At 47.8% G+C, this 13,442-nt stretch overlaps 1 protein-coding gene across 1 annotated transcript in view; it reads left to right on the top strand.

The window, feature by feature from the left end:
* Positions 1-13,442, top strand: part of CACNG7 (calcium voltage-gated channel auxiliary subunit gamma 7) — a 58,126-nt gene that overhangs the window by 9,297 nt on the left and 35,387 nt on the right. Inside the window, exons 2-3 of the mRNA XM_053265484.1 lie at positions 6,676-6,915; positions 11,709-11,813. Coding sequence (XP_053121459.1) covers positions 6,720-6,915; positions 11,709-11,813 — 301 coding nt within the window. The 5' untranslated portion in view covers positions 6,676-6,719. The remainder of the gene's footprint in view (positions 1-6,675; positions 6,916-11,708; positions 11,814-13,442) is intronic.

Raw genomic sequence — 13,442 nt, 5'->3', positions numbered from 1 at the left:
AAATGCAGTCGAGGAGGGCATAAATAGAAACCCCTGGAGACACACGCCAGAAAAAGTACTTGAAAATCCATTGTGAGGGGGACGATGTTCAACTCTGAAAGCACAAACGTGTCTTGAAGAAGACGGGGACGATCTGACTGAAGAGAGACTGAGGCCTTGATGACTGGTGGGGCTGGAGGGGGGGAAGTGAGCATGCCACAGACGGGGAGGCACGGGGAGAGGCCGGCAGGCGGGTGGGTGCGTGGGGAGAGCCTGGATCAGGAAGGTCCACATTCATGAGGAACGAGGGGGCAGCCATGTGCCTGAAACTGCCCACCCCCAACCAATGTCTCTCCCATGTGACTCCTATCTATTGATCTGGGCTCTGGGGGGAGTTGTCACCTGGCATGGTCCCCTGTGCCTTTTGCATCTCGAGGGGAGGTGGGAATGACAGCGAAGCCGCTTCTTCCAGGGATGGAGATGCACAGATGAGGAAAGCCGCCCCTGATGAATTTCTGACTCTCACGCAGCTGTTAGGCACAAGAACCTCACATCCTGAAATCCATGGGGGAGGCATGAGCAGACACGGATTCTCCCCCTTCCTTCATTCCTTCCTTGTGGAGCCCACACCAGAAGGAGGGGGAGCTAGCCAGAAAATGTGCATACAGAGGCTAACTGGCTGCGGGTGAGGAAACTAGGAAGGATGATGATGATGATGATGATTCACATTTTTAATATCTCGCTCTTCCTCCAAGGAACCCAGAGCGGTGTACTACATACTTGAGTTTCTCTTTCACAACAACCCTGTGAAGTAGGCTAGGCTGAGAGAGAAGTGACTGGCCCAGAGTCACCCAGCAAGTATCATGGCTGAATGGGGATTTGAACTCGGGTCTCCCCAGCCCTAGTCCAGCACTCTAACCACTACACCACGCTGGCTCAGAGGATACTCTGGGCTGAAGATGAGATCTCACAAATGGTCAGTCCCAGATAGACCTTGCTTTTCATATCACGGTTCAGCCTCAGAAAGCATCTAGGATATTCTAAGCCAGCGGTGTAGCCACCACTGCGCAAGAGAATGCAATGTACTCATGCCACAGGTGCCCATAGGTGCTTGGGAGCTGCCCTGCTTGCTGCCTCCCCCACCGCACCCCACCATTGCTGGCCCCACCTTCATGACTTCCTGCCACAACATCACCAGGTTGCACTTTCAAACAAACAACCAATATTTATATACCACTTTTTGACAAAAGTTCCCAAAGTGGCTTGCACAGAGATAACAACAATAATAATAATTAATAATTAATAAGATGGATCCCTGTCCCCAAATGGCTCACAGTCCAAGCAAGAAACATAAGGTAGACACCACCAGCAGCAGGGATGTTGTGCTGAGGTAACCCCTCTCCCAGCAAGAGCAGGCAACTTCTTTAAGCAGACCTGTTTTTCTAGGCAGTCGGGATGTGTGTCACTTGGCAGGCAAATGGTGAGCAAAGCGGGGCTGGGGGCTGAGCGAAGGGGGGCTGGGGTTGAGTAAGGGGCCATGGTTCGGATTTTGCCCCCTGGGCATCCTCAAACCTTACCACACCACTGATCTAAGCACTGGCAGAGTTCCTTCCTGTCTGAGGGCTTCTGGGACAGACACACAGCTCAGCTCCCAACATGTACTCCAGTGCCTTTCAAAGAAGAACTGAACCATGATGATGGATGACATGTACTGGTGTTTACTCTCTTCCCTTCCCAAAAATCTTTGCACACTGATATATTTTTGATACATTTATTTCCCACCTTTCCTCCAAGGAATCCAGAGCAGTGTGCAGGTTTCTCTTCCTCCTCCTTTTATCTGCACAACAACCATGTAATGTAGCTTAGGCTGAACCGACCCAAGGTCACCCAGTGAGTTTCATGGCTGAACTGGAATCGGCACCGAGGTCACCCCAAGCCCAGGTTACTCCAAACCCTAGACAGGAGGTGAATCATGACCCTACACGTTTTGCCTCCAAAATAAAAATAACCTCACATGGCCGTGATATGGATGGGAGCCACAGTAGGGGAAGGTGGCCTTCATGCTTTGCTCCTTCCATGGTCCTAGTCTGGGTTGTGGGGGCTCCATAGATATTATTTGCCCCAAGAGGGGGGCTCTGAATGGAACCAAAGGGGGCTTCTCTCCCAGGGCAAATAGTAGCCATAGGGAAGCCCAATTTGAATACAAATACAACAGGTATTTATATACAGGTTGAGTATCCCTAATCTGGACATCCGAGATCTGGAATGCTCCAAAATCTGGAAGCCACCACGGCGTGCGCACGCAGCACCGACTCGTGGCTGAGCGCCTCGTAACAAAACAAAAAACAAAACGCCTCAGCTCACTCGCTTGCTTTGGCACTAGAGACTTTAAATAAAACCTAAACAAAAAACAAAAAAACAGTGTAAACCGAAACCTTTCGTGTTTAGACTTGGATCCCATGCCCAAGATATCTCATTACAGGATGCAAATATTCAAAAATCCAGAAAAGTCCAAAATCCGGAACACTTCTGGTCCCAAGCAGTTCGGATAAGGGACACTCAACCTGTAGTGCTTTTCAACTGAAGTTCCCCAAGCAGTTTGGATTGGATTGGAACCACAGTGTGGGGCAATGATGAATACCCCCACTGCAGTGGTGGCTGGTGGCTCCCAAGACTGGGAAGATGGTGGGGGCAGCTAGGCAGGGCAGGTGATGGGCAGAGCCAGGGATAGTGAGAAGGGGAGCCAATTGTGAGCCCCCGCTTTCTCTCAGCCTCTCTCTCTCTCTCTCTCTCTCTCTCTCTCTCTCTCTCTCACACACACACACACACACACACACACACACACACACCAAGCCCCCCTCTCACCAAGACTCTTTTCTCTTTCTCACCATCCTTTACCATGCCTCCTTATTTCTTTCTCTCTCACCAAGCCCCCCTCATCATCCTTCTTTCTCCCTCTCCCCATGCCCCCCTCTCCCCAATACACTCTCTCACCCCCCAACCAAGCCCCCCATCATCAAGCCCCCCCTTGCTCCTGCCTTGCCATCCAACCCCACTTTCTCTGTTGTTCTCTCTCTTCCCCTCCTGCCCCCAAACAAAAATACATGCGGGGAGATCAGACTTACAGCAGCCAATGAACTCTCCTGAGCAGAGACCTCCCTCCAGCCCCTCCTCCCCCTATCTTCCTGTTTTGCTCTTACTGGCTGGAACAGCCTGCTCATCAAGCTGCTCCAGCCAGTCTGATTGCTAGGGGGCGCCAGCCTGGCCCTCCCCTCAAAAGGCAGTAGAAATGGCTGGGGGAAATGCAGTTCCTTTTGGCTTCAGGGCCTGTATTTTCAACCTGATTTTTACTTCTCTGAGTGGGGGAAGCCAGGAGCCACCCAATAGGGATCAGAAGCTGGAGCAGCTTGATTAGAAGCTATTCCAGCCAGGAAGTTACAGGCATGGGGAGGAGGGGCTGGAGAAAGCTTCCTACTTGAGAGAGTTCTCTGGCTGCTGCTAAGTCCAATATTCTTCAAGACCCTGTCTTTGTCTTTGGGGGAGGGGGCATAGACCCCCTGCCCTTACTGGCCAGCTGCCCTTGCCCCAATGTGACCCCGATCTGGATCAAACCAACTCACACGCAGGGCAAAATGACATAATCAATGTCAAAACCAGTTTGGCCCCTGGTCAGACACTCCAACCAATAAATTTTGTTTTCCATCTACAATACAAGAAGGACCAGAACTAGAGATGGTGTTTGGTGAGTGGAAAGTAGCTCAACCCCAGCTTCTAAGTTTTGGTGGATTATACAGGAAGTGTGTTATATAGCACTGGTTGAGAAATCAGTGCCTGCAGCTAAAGATTAATCTGATCATTCCAAATCAATATGTGAATTTAAGCCTTTCTTCCCTCTGTAGTTCCTAAAGTGTTTCCGGACTGCAATAAGTAGTGCTGGATGTTTTATTCTCTTTCTGCATACAGAATCCCAGCATGGGCAATTGAACTCACTGTCCATATGCAGAGCAGGATCCTAGAGCAATTTTTTCAGCACCACCTGCTGGCCAGCTCTCTTGTATTTCATGAAGAACCACCATTCACCACAAAGGAGTCTTCATGAAATGCAAGAGCTGGCCAGCAGGTGGCAGTGAGAAATTGCGCTAGGATATTGCTCTGCATGTAGATAATGTATGAAACGACACAGGCTGGCATATCAAGGAGTATGCTGAAGTGTGTAGAAAAAGAGTAAAAATGTGCTTGGAAAAGTGTATTAGAGTCTGGAAACACCCCTAGTCATGCGCTGCATGCCTGCTATATCCTCGGTTTCTCTCTCCCCTCAATTCCCCCCTCCAGCCTTATCCTCTTCTCCTTTTGGTTCTGGACCATTCCAGCTCTTCCCTTCTCCCAATTCCATTGGCTGGCTGCAAGGCTCACACTGGGGGTCAGCAGAGTCAGACAGCTGCCCTGGGCCCTCTCACTACTGATCCCTGAAATAATGGCCGCCTGCAGACGTCACGCCAAACCGGAGGCAACCATGCCTGAGGTTCAGGTTTGTGGCCGTCTGAATTGGGAACCTGTGGTTCCGTAAGAAGAGCAAGCGACCCGAGGTTTCCGACCACAAACCTGAATCTGAACTCTCAGCTGCACTGTGGTTTCACTGCCAAAACCTCTGATCAGAAAGTGGCGTCATGGCGTCTGAAGGCTGCCTCTGTTTGAAACTGGAGTTTCAAACAGTGTCCTCTCTCCTCCCTCTCTCCTCCGATTGGCTGCCATGGCTGTCCTTCACAAGAAGGAGGAAGACCGCTCATCCAATTCCTCCTACATTTCATGCTCCCAGACTCCAGATCAGGATCGTCTGGGAGTGTGGCAGGGGGAATGGGGGCAAATCGTAGATCTATTTCAAGGTGGGACACATCTAAGCCTACACTGAATTGTGTTTTTGACTACTGGAACTGGTTTTACACAGAGCATTGACATTCAACTGTGTATCTTATCTCTGGATTCATCTTGATCAAAATTAGCTGTTTATGAATGAACTTTTTTGTGATTGGAACAAGTATGAATTAAATATGATGCTGCGATGTTTTCTTTGATTACTGTGATAAACTATTTTGCATTCTGTACATTAAAAAACAATTCTAATAAAATTGAACATCGGCTGAGTTTAGGATTGCTGGATTGTTTCAGGGAAGGCGGTATGGTCACCTAGAATCGAGGAGGTGGGGAAATAGCTACAAGCCTCCTTTAAAAGAGTCTTTTAATAATCCCACAGGATTGACCACAAAGGATTATTTAGCATTTTGAAACAAGTTTATGAATGCTTCAGTGTGCAACCCAAATCACCAGTTTTTCATAGTTTTCCAAGAATGGGGTGATCCATGTTCACAGGTACACTTGAACAGCCTAGTTTTCTACAGAAGTTAATTCATATTTACATTCACTTTGGTGGAATGGGTAGAAGAAGGCCGAGGGGATGAGCTTGTAGCTCAGTGGCAGAGCATCTGCTTTGCGTGCAGATCCCAGGTTCAATCCCTGGCATCTCCAGGTAGGGCTGGGGAAAAACCCTGTCTGAAACACTGAAGAGCTGCTGCCAGTCTGTGTGGACAATGCTGAGCTAGATGGACCAAAGGTCTGACTCAGTAGAAGGCAGCTTCCTATAGAATAGTGAGATTTAGGTCTCTTGAGTTATCTGAGGAAAAAACACTGAGTGATAGCAGGCTGTTATTGCAATTGGACCCTGAATGCAAAAGGCCTCAGTCTCTGAGGGGGAAGTGGGGTTTGCAGGGTCAGAGAACAAAAGATAGTAGACGTCAGGATGTGCAGATTCTTTGGGGTCTGCACTGGCTGGAATGAATACTAGGGAAATGTAGGTTAGCGATTTATGTTTGGAGAGCATCTGCATGGTAGGGAGAGAAAATGAAGGTTGATAAACAAAGGCCTCTTGGATTAGCCTGGATTCAGGTGGTGGCCTTAGATGTGTTCTTTGGTGATGTGGGTGATAGGTTAAAACCAAAGAGATCGGAAGCCAGAATTTCTGAAGAGTGAAAATAGGGCAACGGAGGCTGGAATGAGTGTCTTCTGGGAGGAGATCACTAGGAGTTTTCATTAGTATTTCTAGAAACTAAGCTCTGTAGAAGATTGTTTGGAATTCCTTTTTGAGACCATCAATGGCAGAAGAGCTGCCCAAATGACAGATTTTGTGTCATTACTGGTGTCTCCCTGGCATATGCAGTATGCAACTTTGGGTCCCCAGATACTGTTGGACTACAACTCCTGAGGATGATGGGAGCTGTAGTCCAACATATTGGGACCCAAGGAACTCCTGTCCTAGGGCTCACTCTCATTCCATACAACAGCTAAGCCCAGAAGGTCTGCATGTTGAGAGAACTAAGCTGAGAGAACATTTTAGAGCAGGCCCGTGAAACTTAGCCCCACCCCCACCCGCCAGCTGTTTTTGGACTACAATTCCCATAACCCCTAGCCATAGTGGTCAATAGCCGGGAATTATGGGAATCGTAGGCCAACATCTGCAGAAGGGCTGAAGTTGAGCAGCCCTGTTCTAGAGAATATCCCAGAATCCTCTGCAATGCCCAGAGATTCCATGGCTGCTCTGGAGGGGTTCCTCATCAGAAGGATGACCCATCTCACAGCTCCCTGAGAGTAGGAAGTTTAAAATCCTCTGCTGGATTCTCTGGCTTTTGTTTCTTCCTGCTGCAGGTCCTTGTGCTGTGTGTGGCCAGTGGCTCCCCCTGTCACCTAGGATGAGTAACTGCAGCAGCCGGGCCCTGACCCTGCTGTCTAGTGTTTTCGGAGCGTGTGGACTGCTCCTGGTGGGCATTGCCGTCAGCACTGACTACTGGCTGTTCATGGAGGAAGGCATTGTATTTCCACAGAACCAGACCACCGAGATTGTCATGGCACTCCACGCTGGCCTCTGGAGAGTCTGCTTCTTTGCAGGTAAGGGCCTCGGGAAAGTGAGGGGAGGAGAGCTGGCCTCGAGGTAGTGTGCGTGAACTGTCCCCTTTGCTAAGCAGGGTCTGCCCTGGTTTGCATTTGGGTGGGTGGCTACGTGTGAGCACAGTCGGCCGTGAGATGTTCCCCTGCGGGGATGAGGCCGTAGCCCAGTGAGAGAGCAGCTGCTTGCATGCAGAAGGTCCCAGGCCCCTTCCCTGAGCAAGACTCCTGCCTGAAACCTTGGAGAGCCGCTGCCAGCCAGTGTTGGCCAGGCATGCACAACTTAAATGCCCCAGTGAGCCAGAAGCAACCATGGCTTGATGTGTGTGCGCGGGGGGCGGGGGGGAGGCCGAGGTCCAGTTTCAGTTCATTGATTATTGCTGTAAAATTAATTGTAAAGATGAACGATTAATTAAAGCAATTACTAGTTGCTTCTGGGTCTTTCCCTCCCCCCCCCAATTTTAACCAAGGAGAATGGCCAGAAAATAAGCTATGTCCCTCCTCGGTCAGTGGGACACCTGACTCAGAATATGGCAGCTTCCTATGTTCCTATGACTGTGCCAGCCCCACACAAATGCCAAATTCTTTGTGGCTCTTGGCTGTTGCTGGCTACCTGCGGGCTAGCAAAAACGTCCCTGTGGGTTAGATTCGGCTCCCAGGCCTTACGTTGTACAGGCATGGTGTAGACAATACTGAGCTAGATGGACCAATGGTCTGACTCAGTGTAAACCAGCTTCCTGTGTTCTTCTGGAAATTGCCTTCTCTTTACGGAATGGTTTGGAAACCCAGCTCAGCTCTTGGAAGGGCCCTGTGGCTGAATCTAAGTGCCTGTGGCTGAATCTAATCCACAGGGACATTTTTGCTGGCCCGCAGGTAGCCAGCAACGGCAGGAGCCACAAAGAATTTGGCATTTGTGTGGTGCTGGCACAGCCCTCATTCCCGTCGGAATGCCCTCCATGGATGTCTGTATGGGCATCAGGATGCCCTTTTGCCTGGGAGCTTCTCAGAGGCATCTGGTGGGCCACTGAGTGAAACAGGATGCTGGACTAGATAGGCCTTGGGCCTGATCCAGCAGGGCTGTTCTTCTGTTCTTATTCCGGAACTCTGAGTGATCAAAGAAACATTTGAGAATCAGCTGTCCATCTGGACATCCAAACTACAGTTCAAAAGGAACAGGAGGATAGGGCAGCATGAACTGGCAGCAAACCTCGAAATCAGGAAGAAACTTGGCAGGTTTAGTTTTGCCCTTTAATTCCTTAGGTTCCGGAGATCTGGCCTCCCACTGAATGAAAATCCATCTTCCTTGAATTTAAAATCGCTAGAGGTGTGCATCCAAAGCCTTGGCTGGTTAATTTGAATCATGGGTGATTAATCACATATCCACCCACATCCACCCGAAGGTACACATGTGGCCTCTCTGGACCATTGCTCCTCTGCCCACCACCACCACCCCACACCTCTTCATGGTAGCTCTTTTCCACACAATAGCACACATTCTCCCCTGTGCTAGGCCTTTTGAGGTTCTTTTTAGCCGTATTTTTGCTTTGGACCCTCTTTTCCAGAAACCACAGACTTTCTGGCTTCTCTTTCCCACAGTCCCATACCTCTACAATCTTTTCTGTTCCCCTTCCTTCAACCATCCCGCTGCTGCTCCTTGCCCCTTATCACTGTAGTAAGAGCAGACTTGTAAAAGAATATTCTCCAATACATTTATTAGAATGGGTAGAATAATTCTCTGAAATATTCTCTCCTATGGTAAATAATGCAGGAGAATATTCTTTTACAAGTCTAGTAAAGGGTATTTAACAAGACTGTGGGAACTGAGAGGTTAAGAGTTGAAGGTGGATCTTTATCTTTATCACCAGAGAAGTCTGAGAAGAGCCTCGTTGTGGTTAGTGGGCTGGTTCAAACAATACCAACCCTGGCCACGTGAAGAAAGAGGGGTGGTGCCAAAAGCATGCCCTCTCCCAGTGGGATGCCCTCTCCCAGAACATATTTTATTATATTAATTAATTGATTTGATTTCTATACCGCCCTTCCAAAAATGGCCCAGGGCGGTTTACACAGAGAAATAATAAAAAAATAAGATGGATCCCTGCCCCCAAAGGGCTCACAATCTAAAAAGAAGCATAAGATAGACACCAGCAACAGTCACTGGAAGTACTGTGCTGGGGGTGGAGAGGGCCAGTTACTCTCCCCCTGCTAAATAAAGAGAATCACCATGTTAAAAGGTGCCTCTTTGCCAAGTTAGCAGGCGTATGCATTTCTTGAATGCCTATGGGGGCCATTAATCCAAATGGTCCCTAAACACGTGCTACAAATGTTTGTTTAAATGAGTATTTGTAGCACGTGATTTGAGGCCATTTGGATGATCAAGAGATGCACACTGGGAGGTTCTTGGATGTCCATGAAGGACGTTCCAACAGGCACCATCCCTCTTTCTTCACACATGCTGAGCCAATATCGTTTGAACAGGCCCAGCATGTGTTAACTGTTTAACACATGTTTGTACCTGACGTTCATGATATTGAATATGTCATGCTAGCCAATAAAACCATTTTACTTTCCTCAGAAGGAGCAAGGCCTATTCTACTGTTGAAGACTTGAGGTACTTGTATTTTCACCACCACCTCCAAGTCCTCAGATGTGAAATTGCTGATCTCCTAGCAGAAATATGTAACTTGTCCCTACAATCAGGCTCTGTAAAAGAGGACTGGAACATAGCTAATGTTACTCCCATTTCCAAAAAGGGTTCCAGGAGAGATCCAGAGGGAATCTGGGAAACTATGGGCCGGTTAGCTTAACTTCTTTGCCAGGTAAATTGTTGGAAATTGATGGAAAGCATACTTAAGGACAAAATTGTTAAACATATAGAAGAACAGGCCTTGCTGAAGGAGAATCAGCATGGCTTCTGCAAGGGCAAGTCTTGTCTCACTCACCTTTTGGAGTCCTTTGAGTGTGTCAACAGGCATGTTGATGAAGGTGATGCGGTTGACACAATATACTTGGACTTCCAAAAAACCTTTGACAAAGTTCCCCACCAAAGGCTCTTGAGTAAACTTAGCAGTTACTCAACTTAGTGTTCTGGTATAAGGAGAGAAGTTCATGTGTAGATTGGTAACTGGTTGACGGACTGGAAACAGAGGGTAGGAATAAATTGACAGTTTTCACAAAGGAGGGCAGTAAGAAGTGGGGTCCTTCAGGGATCTGTCCTGGAACCAGTGCTCTTTAATTTTTTCATAAATGATCTAGAAGTTGGGGTAACCAGCAAAGTGGGTTTTTTTTGCAGGTGACACCAAATTTGCAGGTGACACCAAACTATTTAGGGTAGTGGAATACAAAAGAGATTGTAAGGAGCTCCAAAAGGATCTCTCCAATGGGTGAGTGGGCAACAAAATGACAAATGTGTTTCAATGTAAGCAGGTATAAAGTGATGCATATTGGGGCAAAAAAAAACACCCCATATACACTGATGGAGTCTGAGCTGTCAGTGACTGACCAGGAGAGAGAGCTTGAGGTTGTGGTGAACAGCTCATTAAAAGTGTCATCTTAGTGCGTGGCAGCAGTGAAAAAGGCAATTCCATGCCAGAGATCATTAGGAAGGGGGCTGAAAATAAAATTCTAATGTTATAGTGCCCTTTATACAAGTTGCAGCCTAATTTGGAATACTGTGTACAATTCTGGTTACTGTATCTTAAGAAGAACATTGTAGAACTGGAAAAGGTGCAGAAGAGGGCAGCCAAGATGATCAGGGGTCTAGAACACTCTTCTTATGAGGCAAAGCTACCACTGTCCTGGGGCTTTTTAGTTTGGGAAAGAGGCAACTACAGGAAGACATGATTGAGGTTTATAAAATTATGCATGGAACAGAGAGAGAGGACAGAAAGAAAATTTTCTCCCTCTCTCACAACACTAGAACCAGGAGTCATCCCATGAAACTGAGGGCCAGGAAATTTAGTACCAACAGAAGGAAGTACTTTTTCATATAATGCGTAATTCATCTATGGAATTATCTGACACAGGATGTGGTGATGACCACTTGCTTGGATGGTTTTAAAAGGGACAGACAAATTCATGGAGGACAGGTCTATCAATGGCTACTAATCTGGTGGCTATAGGCCACCTCCATCCTTGGAGCCATGGTGCCTCTGAATACCAGTCTCGGGAGCAATAGCAAGAGAGAGGGCATGCCATCGCCTCTTGCCTGTGGGCTTCTTGGAGGTGTCTGGTGGGCTACTGTGGGAAATGGGATGCTGGACTAGATAGGCCTTGGACCTGATCCAGCTGGGCAGTTCTTCTGTTATGTTCCTCTTCCTCCTTGTTGGCTCAGTTCAGACGTCACATTTTCAGTCCAACAAAATGCAGTTTGTTGAATCAAGAACACTCTCCAGCACTTCCTACTCCACTTCCCTCCGTTCTTCATGCTTCCAGATTTCTGGTTTGTTAAACCATAGTTTCGTGTGACATTTGAACCAGGAAACTGTGGTTTTAGCACTCTCTGCAAACCAAGATTGCAAGCCATGACTGCTTCCTGGTTTAGATATCACAGCAAAATGTATTTTAATGATCCAGGAGGTCTTTTATGAAGCCAGGCATGTGGGGAGAGGAGGAAAGCAGAAGGGGGAGGGTACGCTGGTTCAACAAACCAATTTGTTGGATTGGGAATGCAACATCTGGACTGGGCTATTTGAATTCTTCACCCTCTCACTTGTTTGTGCTTGCCAACAGTTTTTCCACTCCTGAGACTCAGATTTTTGTTTCGTCCTGTGAATTGGATGTCTTTTCTTCTTCTACAGGTCAGAAAAAAGGAAGCTGTGTTGCTTCTGAATACTTCCTAGAGCCTAGGCCTGACCCTGACCCTGAGGGCCCCCTTGTGACAGAGAACACAGAAAACATCCTTAGTAAGTGGGAAAGCTTCGGGTTGTTGTGAACTGAGTGTTTGGAGGTGATTTTTTTTCCTTTTTAAAGCCAGGTCTGATCTACACATTCAGAGGAATGGGGCGTGAGAATCCTGAGGTGGTAGGGCGGACCATACCATGCCAGATGGTAGGTGGGGTGTTAAGATTTTTGAAAAATACTCCCTCACATAAAAACCCCTCCCTGCAACTCAAATACGTATAGAAGGACAAGTCTTGCTGAAAAGGAATCGGCATGTCTTTTGCAAAAGTAAGTTCTGCCTCACTGACCTTTTAGAATTCTGTGAGAGTGTCAGTGAGCAGATGGATAGCTTTAGATTAAAAAGCATCTTTGATTTTGTAGATCTTAGGGATATCCACACGACCAGGAGACGGGGAGAGCAGGTGGGTGAGGGGAAGGTCAGCCAAACTTACCTTCTCCCGCCCCCCCCCCCCCCGCCGAGTCCCCAATGTTGGTGGGAAGCATGGACTGCACCCCCACACGATCTGCAGTGCCACTTCAGTGCAGCTCTCCAGAGGCTTGGACGATGCATCCTGGCCTCCACATATCCCACAATGCACTGTGCAATGAGCCCATGGGGATACCCCCATGAGACAGGAGGTCTAGGCAAGCATCCCGAGCACACACACACACACACGATCCTGGCCCCAGGGTGAAGGGTGCACTCGTGCCCTTAAAAGTGGGGTTAGGTGAGTGAGCAGCACCAGACCCAGCGTGGATCCTGGCACTGCACACAAGCAGCCTAACCCAGGCTGAGCTGCCCTAGCCTGGGTTAGACTGCTCGTGAGAACAGGCATATTATATACTTGGAACTTCAAAAAAGCTTTTGACAAAGTCCTTCACCAAAGGCTCCAGAGTAAACTTAGCAGTCATGCGATAAGAAGATGGGTCCTTTTATGGATTGGTAAGTGATACCAGATCAGGAAGCAGAGCATACTAATAAATGGACAATTTTCGCAATGGAGGGAAGTAAGAATTGGAGCTCCCCCAAGGATCTGTATTGGGACCAATGCTTTTTAGTGTGTTTCCACGAATCACGAACTGGATTCAGGAGTGAGTAGGGCCATTGCATTGTCATTGAATAATGGCATTGCATTATTCAGGGTAGTGAAAACCAAAATGCATTGCGAAAACCTTGGAAAGGGTCTCTCCAAACTGGGAGAAGGGTCAACAAAAGGGCAAATGGGGCTCAGTGTAAGGAAGCGTAAAGTTGATGCAAATTTGGGGCAGGGAATCATATATAAACTGATAAGATCTGAGCTGGTGGTGACTAATCGAGAGCGAGATCTTGCAGTTGTGGTGGATAACTCCATGAGAACATCGACCCAATGTCCGGTAGCTCTGAAAAAGGCAGATTCTGTGCTGGAAAAAGAACGGAAATTAAGATTGTCAATATGGTGATGTACTATGGTGCAGCCCCACGTGGAATACTTGGACAGTTCTGGTCTCAGGAAGGCTATTACACAGCTGGAGAAGGCTCAACAAGGACAAACAAAATGATCGGGGCTAGAGCAAAGAAAGGCCCCGTCATCTGTTGCTTTTAAGTTAGAAGGAAACAAGGCAAAGGGGCAACCTGGTAAAGCTTTATAAAATTATACATGGTTTAGAGAATG

The sequence above is a fragment of the Hemicordylus capensis genome, chromosome 6, assembly GCF_027244095.1.
Source record: "Hemicordylus capensis ecotype Gifberg chromosome 6, rHemCap1.1.pri, whole genome shotgun sequence".
NCBI classification, from domain to species: domain Eukaryota; kingdom Metazoa; phylum Chordata; class Lepidosauria; order Squamata; family Cordylidae; genus Hemicordylus; species Hemicordylus capensis.
The sequence above is the reverse complement of the archived record's forward strand: the minus strand, read 5'-3'. Positions and strand labels throughout refer to the sequence as shown.